Below are 11,749 nucleotides of genomic sequence, written 5' to 3'. Positions count from 1 at the left end.
TCTACTTTCATGCTGTACACCGTAAAGCTCTGGGGAAGAACAAATGTGCCAATAATAAATTCATTAACATCAATGACAGTCAGACTACTTGCCTTGGTCTTCATTGATTGCATTGCATTTTATATTCACATTAAGCATGTTGTAAACACCAAAAACAATTACATGTTCACCTTTTGATAATCCAGTGGTGTATCTGCATGGACAAATTGTACTCGGGTTACAGCACTTCATATTTGTATCATTACACATTTACTTGTTTTTTTTTTTTTAAAGACGACACTGAAAATCTGTAATTCCTTGTTTTTCTTCAAGTCTCACTGAGAAACCTACCCACAAACTAAATTATGTAGTCATGACAGAGATCGAGACGGTGCCGCTGCATGTCATGCTGAACCTCTCAAGGCAGGCACGTCATCAGATTGAGATCCGTTTATGAGATCGGTCTTTATAGAGACCGCTGATCAGACTTCCCAAAGCAATTATCGGCCGATAGCAATCGATAGCCGATCAATCGGAGCACCCCTAGTGAAAGCTAAACGGAAAGAAGCCTTTATAAATCACAAGCACACACAGAAAACATTTACAGAGTGAAGGGCAAAATGAGTTCTACAGACTCATGCGTGTAGCATCATTCTTTCCTGCATGTTACCCTGTTGGCTAGATTTAAGAAAAAAAGTGACAAAAATAGACATGCAGACTTCAGACATCCCGATGAATGAGACCGAAAACAGACAAGGAAACGGTATAAAAAGACAGATGCCCTGCAGATTTGTCCTCTGCGGGTGAAAGTGGGTTGGACTGGAGACGGGACATGTCCGGTCTCAATGAGGACAGAGAGACAAAAGGACAGAATGCTTCCAAAATAACAGATTAATACTATGTTTTTTTTTGCTTCAGTTAGGGGTCAATAGGTATTAATGATAAAAGTGATGCTTAAATGAAACTACAATAACAGTGCAAACAGCTCCAGTAACTATATGGTTGCACTCAGACACAGCTGGCGTTATTGCACCTAAACGCTGGTTGCGACTTGTCATAAAATGGGAAAAAAACAATGCAGTGTTCATACTGCCACATCCCGCGGCTGACAGAGATCGAGACGGTGCCGCTGCATGTCATGCTGAACCTCTCAGGCAGGCGCGTCATCAGATTGAGATCCGTTTATGAGATCGGTCTTTATAGAGACCGCCGATCAGACTTCCCAAAGCAATTATCGGCCGATAGCAATCGATAGCCGATCAATCGGAGCACCCCTAGTGAAAGCTAAACGGAAAGAAGCCTTTATAAATCACAAGCACACACAGAAAACATTTATAGAGTGAAGGGCAAAATTAGTTCTACAGACTCATGCGTGTAGCATCATTCTTTCCTGCATGTTACCCTGTTGGCTAGATTTAAGAAAAAAAGTGACAAAAATAGACATGCAGACTTCAGACATCCCGATGATGAGACCGAAAACAGACAAGGAAACGGTATAAAAAGACAGATGCCCTGCAGATTTGTCCTCTGCGGGTGAAAGTGGGTTGGACGGGACATGTCCGGTCTCAATGAGGACAGAGAGACAAAAGGACAGAATGCTTCCAAAATAACAGATTAATACTATGTTTGTTTTTGCTTCAGTTAGGGGTCAATAGGTATTAATGATAAAAGTGATGCTTAAATGAAACTACAATAACAGTGCAAACAGCTCCAGTAACTATATGGTTACACTCAGACACAGCTGGCGTTATTACACCTAAACGCTGGTTGCGACTTGTCATAAAATGAAAAAAAAAACAATGCAGTGTTCATACTGCCACACAAAATCATGTCAGAAATGACAGGCTTAAGTGAGAGACACTCATCATGCACCCAAAAAAGGTTTGCTCGCCAGTGTGGGAGTTTTGTTTGGGATTCACTGTCTGAAAAACAGAAGACAAAAAGTTACTACATATATACGTCTCACAAATTACTTCGAGTCATTCTGAATATTGAATCTGTGAGCATTTACTAATGAATCCCTGACTTGCTGTCTGACTTTAAATGAACTAAGATCCGTTACCGTGAGATTAAACGTGGATGGCGGCAGGCCAGTCAAGTCAGTTGTTTTTGTACTCTGATTGACTGAACTGCAAGTGGTGTCAAAGAATAAGCCTCGCTGATGGCTCGATACAAATAGAAATGTCAACGACAAACTGCGGAAGGCAGACATCAAAAGATGTAGCTGCTGCCGAGAGGCAGATCACCTCAAAGTGAATGCAGAGAGCTGCCATGCCAAACAAGATCAGGCGTGGTGATATATACACAAGACTCTTTCTGCCATCTGAATGACAAGCTAAACAGAGTTTAACAGAGCAAACGAGGCTGCTGTCCTATTATGACACCTGACAAAATTCAGCTTCATTTCATTACATTCTTTTAAAATCTTTTTGAGGGCTTTTTTTTTTTTTTAAACACAATTGGTGATAGAGAAGATGTTGAAAACAGGACAACGTTGCAGGCTGAATTCAAACTTGTGCCGCCGCACGAGCACAGCAACTAAATGTGCAAACTGCTAGGTCATGGCTCAGATCATAATTTTGCTTTGAAAATGTCAAAGTTTGTCTATATCACATGTCTGACATAAAAGCAAGTGACAACATGGACAGGAAATTAAATACCCAGGGATTCTTCACAGGAACTTACTAATCTACTATTGCAACTTCACACAACCTATGCTCTGATATATAACCGGATCCTGCAGGTGACGTTAATTCTCAAATCGGAACAGAAGCGCATCTACAGCGGGAAGCGCACCATTGACGCGTCACGTCTCATGCACCTCCTTCCTTTGTGTGGTCGTAGCAGATTTACGGCAGGTTTGGTTCGGTCTGATGAAGAGGTTTGGCTGGGGATGTGGAACCAACACTGACGATGATTAATTTATCATTTGATATTATACACAGCGAGATCCTTAGTGTGAGGACAGCTGGCGATCAATCAGAGCTTATTATTGGGTCTCCGACGGATCCGTTGCTCGCACACTCGAGCAGAGGGTCAGGAGCAGAGGGCAGCCAGATGCAGACACATTTGATAAACTGACAGATTGATGCGTGATGAAGCATCATTATGCCTGTGACACTTACTCAATGTAAAGACGGCTCTAAGTGTATTAATAAAGAAGTTGCAATGCGTGATGGATAATGGCTGACATTTTTGATGGAACTTAGTCTCGCTCCGTTCCTGACATGATAATGTGCCTCTGTGACATGAGCGATTGGACAAGCGTCTGATTGATAATAAAGCAGAGACTGGCGAGACTTCATCTTGGTTGCACTTTTGCACGACGCCTCAGAAAGAATGCAGGGCAATGGAGTATTACTATAATAATAAGTATTATTATCAATAAAGGTATAATAATTATAACGATAATAAACGGTAATAACAGATGTTCAAATTCAATACGATTCACTGGGTATATTTTAATATAAATATTTATTAATTAATTAAATATCTGCTGACGCTGTAAATTATACCTAGCAGAGTTTCAGACCCTCGTCTCAGGCTACACTGATTATGCTGCATTTTTAATTCACCAATTAAACAAAGTTACAAATCTTTGTATTATTTTTACCCAGCTCTAAATCATAATCGCACATGCACCATTCTCAGGATAAATGAAGCTAATCAAAAAACAGCTCTTTTCCAGGGTGCGCCACTAAGAACACAGAGACATCATCTGTATAATAACTGTACCTTGATGTATCCGCCGGTAGAGACCAGTACTCTGTTATCAGGGGAGAAGTGCAGGTCAGTCACCCATCCACCGTGGAAAGAGTCCATGGAGTCCTTAGTGGCCTGGGAACAGATCTTCAGAAGAGCTCCATCCAGCATGCTCCACAGCTTTAAGATACACAACATTAGCACAAAATAAATGGGTTATCAAAATGCATACGGCACAACACGGATTCCACAAAAGTGTATTTATAATGCATCAATGTTTCTTGTTTGAATCAGAAATCGCTTTTGAGAAAATAAAAATGCCAAATGCAAATATATCCTTTTTTACAGCACTAAAGCCTGATTTACAGATATTACTCTGTGATGTGGGACTTGACATTTCTCTGTGGCAGTAAACAGTGTTACAGAGACGTGAGCTTTGAAAAAGCACCACAAGCCATGAATTAAAACATCACAGCATTTCTCTTTCTGTGGTTTTCTCTCACTTTCTCTCTTCGCGAGCAGCATCTTTAATTGATGAGGTAGATCTTTCCTTTATGGTTCTGAGCACTGGGGTCCGTCTCCCCGCAAAAAAAAAAAAAAAAGACTCAGAAAGAAGGCTTGGTAGAACTGACATGGAGGCGATGCTGAGGCATCAAGACATATTTGTCCTTGCATCACTTCTCTTAATATCTCCATTTGCTCTCAATGTGGTCATAATATCTGCTCGCATTCACAGATGTCCAAAATTCACCGTAATTGATTACTTTGCCATTACAACTTCTTTACAACTCTATTTGGGTGATTGTTCAATTCACCCAAATAACAAGAGAAAAAAAAAACTGTGCAGTTAATATGTAGAACTTTTGCCAACACTTGCTGTCCAAAAAGATCTGAGAGTACTTTTATTAGGAATCATTACTCTCTTGGTTTAAAAAACAAAACAAAAAATGTATAAAGTAAAAAAAGTAAGGATTGGGTCGCAAATATCAAAAATCCTTACCATAACACATAAAAATCCCTCTGAAGTTTTATCAAGGCCACAATCAGATCTTTATTCCTTTTAACTCAGATGATTCACAGTATGAAGCAGCTTAAGATTTAATTTACCCTGATTTCTCCGTTGTCATCACCCGTCGCAAGTCGCTTGTTGTTCCAAGAAAAACGGCAGCTACGAACGCAGTCCTTGTGTCCCTTCAGTAAAAAAGTGTTCTCCCACGAGGCACTGCTCCATACCTTAGGGAACAATATCAGCAGTTATAAGCCATTTTATAGCATGAACCGAACAAGCGCAAAACTGTAAAGTAATTTGAAGAGATCTAATGTCGTTTTTGAGAGATCTCTTTGTGAAATGGTTAATATAATAAATTGGAATCAGAACAAAGTTGAGCAAATCATCAAAACTGCTGCTTGAAATTTGTTTTTCCATCTCTAATTTTAGTCAAGAGTTAGTCATTAATTGTGGTGGGTCCATTTGGCATGAATGATTTTTCTGATCTGCTCTCCAAATTCACTTTGCCATCCTCTCTCTCACCAATCGGTGAGAAGATCTGGCAGACAGACGTGAACATGGCATCTCATTAGAAAGGTTTTCTGGTAGAAGCAGAGTGAGAACTTCATCTCATTACGCTCCCAGATGAGCAGACTGGACTCTGACCTCTGATACCACAAACAGAGGGCGCTATGCGTGTGTGTACGTGTATCTGTGAGCTTTTGCACTGTGTTCACACAAAGTTAATTAGGCAGTATTTGGCCGTACGTGGCATCATTAACGCAAGCACCCAAGGCTCAGTAAAGATACTCCAGGTAGTCACCTAGCACCTGCCAACACCGACTCACACCTAGCGTGAACAACCTAACAGCGTAACGGGAGCAGGTGTTCACACAGTCAGAGCCCAGGATGTAAACACAGAGGCAAATGTGAACAATATCTGGTAGAAGCAGAGTGAGAACTTCATCTCATTACGCTCCCAGATGAGCAGACTGGACTCTGACCTCTGATACCACAAACAGAGGGCGCTATGCGTGTGTGTACGTGTATCTGTGAGCTTTTGCACTGTGTTCACACAAAGTTAATTAGGCAGTATTTGGCCGTACGTGGCATCATTAACGCAAGCACCCAAGGCTCAGTAAAGATACTCCAGGTAGTCACCTAGCACCTGCCAACACCGACTCACACCTAGCGTGAACACAACCTAACAGCGTAACGGGAGCAGGTGTTCACACAGTCAGAGCCCAGGATGTAAACACAGAGGCAGCCGAAGCTCTGAGAGTTAAATGTGAACAATATCTTGTCCACTGACACTGATCTGATGTATGAATTTGTGACCTCTGTTCTCTGACCTTAGCAGTCCTATCAGCCGATGTGGTGGCAAAGAGACGTCCGTCAGAGGACACATCACATGACAGGACAGCACCCTTATGACACTCAAGGTCTTGCAGCATATGCCCTCTGTTCAGATCCCAGACCTGCAACAAAAAGAAACGAAAAGACTACTTTGCTGAAAATGTCTGGATGAGCTTTGCATTAATATGGTACACTTCAGTGTCCCATGATTTGAGTTAAACAATTAAAACTTTAAAAATTGATAATGTATGACAATTATAAACTTATAAATTATAAAATTTATTAAATTAAAATTAAATTATAAAACAAAGGGGGAAAAAAATTATATGAAGGGTTGCTAGTTTTAAACCTTTTCTGTATCTATTTTGGCCTGTCTCACCGCAGATGACTATATCCAACAAATAAAAAAAATTAATAAAAAAAAACCGCAATATGCAATTCTATAAAAAAAAAGAATATTTTACATTAAAACTTTTACATTAAATAAATTTTCGTAATTCATGAATTTACTAGACACTATAAACAACCATGCTAGACCCTACAATGTTAAAGCCTAATTCATACTAAATTTGCACTCCTGTTAACCAGTTAGGTGTAGTTCTTTTTAAAAACAGTCCATTCTATTCTTAATTTTTCATTCTTTCTATTGCTAGAAAAAAATCAATTCAAAACTATTTAGACCTCATACAAATGGAACAGGAAATCGAAAGGCTTTTATAATTTACTGAGACTTTGAATCAAGGTTAAGCACCTCTTTTCATGGGCCAAATTTTTGTACCCTATTGGTGGAAAGTGGCAGGAAGTTGTGGACCACAAACGATCTTTCCCCCAGAAGCCCTGATTACAACTGGGGTGAAGTGTAACAACTTCTGCTGTTGAGATCTTAAAAAAAGCTGTTTGCAAGTGATTAACTGCATGCATCACCTAATTATCATGATTGACTGGGCTTTCAGTCCACAATTTGGACTTGATAACCATGTTTTGCACTGAAAGCAATGCAGTCTACAGAAAATAGTTATATGTGGTCTTCACAACATCCTTCACACTCTCTGTGTCCTAAAGATTGATTCATTCAAATGCAGAAAAATTTGTAGAGGCTCTGTTTACCTTAAGAGTGCCATCAAACGACCATGACAATAGGTGAGAGGAAGAAGAGTTGTTCAACAGGTGAAACTTCCTGACCGGCTCCTTATGGCCCTGCAGCACCAGACACTCACCTGTCCTCCACTTCCACACCTGCAGACGAAGACAACGTTCATCCTTTCAAACGTTAACTTTGACATTTAAGGTCTCCTGAAACTGATTTGCTAAGCTTATCACATTTGAAGTACTGATTTTGGTTCAAAGTGATAAACTTTGATCCTACTACACAAGTCCTAAAGGTCTTAATGACTGTCACTATCCATTCTTACAGAATTTCAATGTGCATGCAGCAGTTCACAAACAGTTTTCCCCTGCTCACACTTTCTCTGCTTGTCACCAATGATACAATGAGCCCTGTAATGACCCAGTGCTCAAAACTTCTCAAACAAGCACAACAGCTGCTGCAGAAGTTTGTGAGCATGTGGCCTAATTACTAAATTGCACCTGCAAACTGCATATGAGACTTTTTCTCACAGCCAGAAAATTCATATAAAAGGTTTTTATCAAAAAGACGTAATAAACAACCACATCCTAACACACACACACCAAAAAAAAAAACGGTAATTTGTCCTCACTGAAAGAAATTTTGCACGAATCACAGATGAAACATAAACAGGAATGTTTGGTTAATAAAATGTGATAAATGACATTAAGTATAGACATTTCTTTTTATTTGACTAAAAAACTAAAGAGAATAGACCACATCTTCATTATGAGCAACAATTAAAAGTGAATTACCCGGACAGTGGTGTCTTCTGAGGATGTGATGAGGGTTTCACCATCATCAGTGAACTGACAGTGGTGAACAGTCCTAGTGTGACCCGTGAGCTTCAGTGATGTTTTTCCAGATGGAACCTCCAACACCTTCAGACAGATAGACAATGTAAAACTTCAAATGCAATTGCAACTTTTCCTTTTATTTTTGTTTACTTGATGGTGTACAATTATTATTGTACTACTAAAAATTAGAGAGAGAGAGAGAAAAAAAAAAGAGCCTTTTAAAAGTGAGGAGAAATAATGACAAAGATGATGGCAAAAAAAATTCAGCAAACCTGTACTTCTAGAAAAAACCATTCTGCTTCAAAACGCAAACTTCAAAAGCTGCCTGGAGCTACGGGAGAGTGTGCTGTGTTTTTGCAAAGTAAATAAGAGGTATTTGTGCTTGCGGGCTGGTATTCTGGTCTTGCGTGATCAAATGCTGTGAAAATGTTGATTTCAGAAATCAAGTATGAAAGTGTACAGAACACAAAAATAACAATGTCAGTGTTAAAGACAAATTATTCTTCAGAAATCAGTCTAATATGCTGACTTGGTGCTCAAGAATAATTTCTTAATGTTGAAAACGGCTGTGCTGCTTAATGTTTTTGGGGAAACTTTTTTCAGAAATCTTTGAAAACATTCGACAGCATTATTTCAAACGGATTTTTTGAAACATTGTAAAGAAAGTCACATAAATAATCGCTGTGTGAACAGCCCATGACATTTCACACACTTGCCACTCACCATACCTGCACTGTACCTGTCTCTAGCCCTAGTGCCAGCACAAAATCACGCTGTAAGTTCAGCAGCTGCAAGGTTCTCCATCCAGTGTTCTTCAGAAACTGTCTAACTTTCACTCTTCCTGTCTGCGCACACATATACACAAAGACCTCATCTCTCAATTTTTCCACTCACTTCAATAATGCCAGGGATCTCTTTGGGGGGGAAAAAAGACATGCAAGAAACCCTCCATTACAGACTAATTGTTTTTACTGCAAGACAATTGCTTTAGTAGTGAGCCGTTCATGCTTGCCATGTTCTACACCAGGGGTGCCCAAACTCGGTCCTGGAGGGCCGGTGTCCTGCAGAGTTTAGCTCCAACTTGCCTCAACACACCTGCCTGGAAGTTTCTAGTATGACTAGTAAGAGCTTGATTAGTTGCTTCAGGTGTGTCTAATTGGGGTTGGAGCTAAACTCTGCAGGACACCGGACCTCCAGGACTGAGTTTGGGCACCCCTGTTCTACACAGTCCAGTAACAATCTGGTGCCCTCTGGTGTTTCATATTGGTACCAACATCACTGCAGATGAAGGGAAGCCTTATTTACATTAACAAAGTTGCAAATTGTTTTATAAAATGTAAGATCAACATTGTTTAAAGATGTTTCAGCTGAAATGTTCAATATAATCAACATCACAATTAACACAAAAATAACTTCAGTTTAAAAATAAGTTAAAAAAAAAGAAATTAAAATAAATATTTGTTGTAATTGTCGGTGGTAAACAGTATGTAATACTGGCTGGGCTGTCAACAGTGTTTCATTTGTACTGAACCAGGTACATTTCTTCAAGTTTTTGTTCTGCTTATTTAAAGCCATCTGTCAATCTCTCTTTAAGGTGAATACAGACAATCAGGCAGAGATGGAGAGGAGCAATCTAAATAAATGGTTGTTTGGCAGTAAATGGGTGTAATGTAAGATTGATAACACTGCTTATTCTATCAGTCAGCTGTTACCTCTAGGCGTCCCCGCTGTAACCGACATACCAGTCACATCTATTACACTACAGTACACACTGTGCAGCACAGGAGGCCAACACTCGCCTCCAGCACAACGACATTCAGTGGGGAGAGAAGGGAAGGGACGGGTTTGGGAAAGGAAGGGCGAGAGATTAGAAGGCGGAGAGCAGTTGACAGCCATGGCAAATCTCATTGCCGGAGGTGAGTCAAAACACCCACAAGCATCCTAAAGGCTATTTTTTCCCAGAGTGCTTTGCATGCTCATCCAAAAACCCAATAAATTGAGTATAATATTAGGATGAGACAGTTGGAGATGATGATATCCCAACAGGTGAAATACCTGTACAGTTCCATCCTCAGTTCCTAGGGCCACAAATGAAGCATTTCTGCTGATACACGTACAGCGAATCCTGGATGGCAACTCTTCACTCTCAAACAGAATGGCACCTGCCAATCCGGTCCGTACCTGATTGACCAAAATGCAACATTACATGTAATATATATATGCAATCAAACAAAAAACAGCAGCAAGCTAGCACTAGATGTGCATGACTCTGGTGGACTGTACCTGTAATCGGTTTCTGCTGTCTGGTGCCACCATTGTAACGTCACTGTGGGAGAAGAGAACATCAGAATCCCGCTTCAGAGCCGCAGCAGAGGAGGTGTGAACCCGATCTGTTTCCCACAGCTAGACAAGCGTTAACACTTGTTGTGATAACAGGTCAATACTGTTCAAAGAATAACTGCAAAAAAAACTGTCACGCTACAGTAAGAGAGGGCCCAAAGCTAGCTTACCCTGATGGTCTGATCAGAGGAGGAGGACAGCAGGAGTGAGCCATCAGGTGAAAACTGGACACAATGAACCCAGCTTAGATGACCGTTGCATTCGGCTTTCTTTTTACTGGTCTCAAAGTTCCACAACTTAAAAAAAAAAAAAAAAAACATCCCAACATTAACACAAATCAGATTTACCTTATCCCATGTTTTACATTGTTCATTCTTAATACTTAATAACCAACATGTCTGCATGTCCTGTGAACTTGTCATGTAAATCTGCACTGGCTGTTGTCTAAAACGCTTCTGTTCAGATGTTAGGTATAAGTAAGATTCTTAAAATAATACTTTTATTCAGCAAGGATGCATTAAATTGATCAAATGACAGTAAAGACATTTGTTACAAATGATTTTCAAATAAATATAGTACTCATGAACTGCATGTTATTTTAAACTTTCTATTAAAAAAAACCTGTGTGGGGGGGTGGGGGTATCATGGTATCTACAAAAATTCGATTTTTTTAATCAGCTGTGTCACACAAATTAAGATTTTTTTTTAATCTTTAAAAAATATTGAAATAGAAAAGTTATTTTAAATAATTTCACAATATTACTGCTTACTGTATTTTGATCAAATAAATACAGCCTTGAGAAGAAACTTTAAAAAAACAACCTCCAACCTATGAACAGTGGTGTACTATAAAGACACTTGGATCTCCCTTAGACACAGAAGCTAAAACACAACTAAGGGGTGCAATTCAGCAGGTGTGATAGTTTAAGTGAATCATTTCACCTGAATATTAAAGATCTTGGTCTCTTGGTGACACAAAGCTATGGTATGGAAACAAAAACACTACCCTAGAGTTAAGTTAAGAGGCAAAGTGTGTTTGGAAATGCTGGCTACAGAGTAATTTAACAAACTGTTTTCTCTTCACGGTGTGCTGTACCTCTACAGTGTAATGAGAGAGAGCAACGGCCAGCAGGCTGCTGTTGGGACACGCGTGGCAGTACTGCACTGTGCTCAGACGACTCGTCTTCATCTCCAACAGCATGTCTGACGTCTTTACCTCAAACACCTACACGATACAAAGACAATATACAGAGTTAACACAAACCACGAGCACAGGGAAAATAGGAATACCAACACAAAAAAAAGACAAAAATCTTCCATCAACTTCAGTAGATAACTGAAAGGGAAATTTGTGTTTTATGAATGCTTTTATTTGAATTGATGCATTAAAGTACATTATCATAAGATTATGCCTGTTAAATTTAAGTGTTTGTGTGATTGATGTGAATCAGATAAAAAAAA

The 11,749-nt window shown here is 39.6% G+C and overlaps 1 protein-coding gene across 1 annotated transcript in view; it reads right to left on the bottom strand.

Moving 5' to 3' along the window:
- Positions 1 to 1,805: 1,805 nt before the first annotated feature.
- apaf1 (apoptotic peptidase activating factor 1) overlaps positions 1,806 to 11,749 on the bottom strand; it is a 29,790-nt gene continuing 19,846 nt past the window's right edge. The window contains exons 17-26 of the mRNA XM_016283490.1: positions 11,385 to 11,513; positions 10,459 to 10,584; positions 10,232 to 10,351; positions 10,004 to 10,129; positions 7,907 to 8,032; positions 7,133 to 7,261; positions 6,022 to 6,147; positions 4,789 to 4,914; positions 3,715 to 3,861; positions 1,806 to 1,901 (exon numbers count right to left, since the gene is read on the bottom strand). Of these exons, the coding sequence (XP_016138976.1) occupies positions 1,806 to 1,901; positions 3,715 to 3,861; positions 4,789 to 4,914; positions 6,022 to 6,147; positions 7,133 to 7,261; positions 7,907 to 8,032; positions 10,004 to 10,129; positions 10,232 to 10,351; positions 10,459 to 10,584; positions 11,385 to 11,513 (1,251 nt within the window). The remainder of the gene's footprint in view (positions 1,902 to 3,714; positions 3,862 to 4,788; positions 4,915 to 6,021; positions 6,148 to 7,132; positions 7,262 to 7,906; positions 8,033 to 10,003; positions 10,130 to 10,231; positions 10,352 to 10,458; positions 10,585 to 11,384; positions 11,514 to 11,749) is intronic.

This window comes from Sinocyclocheilus grahami, unplaced genomic scaffold (assembly GCF_001515645.1).
Source record: "Sinocyclocheilus grahami isolate Dianchi unplaced genomic scaffold, SAMN03320097.WGS_v1.1 scaffold1.1, whole genome shotgun sequence".
Taxonomy (NCBI): domain Eukaryota; kingdom Metazoa; phylum Chordata; class Actinopteri; order Cypriniformes; family Cyprinidae; genus Sinocyclocheilus; species Sinocyclocheilus grahami.
The sequence above is the reverse complement of the archived record's forward strand: the minus strand, read 5'-3'. Positions and strand labels throughout refer to the sequence as shown.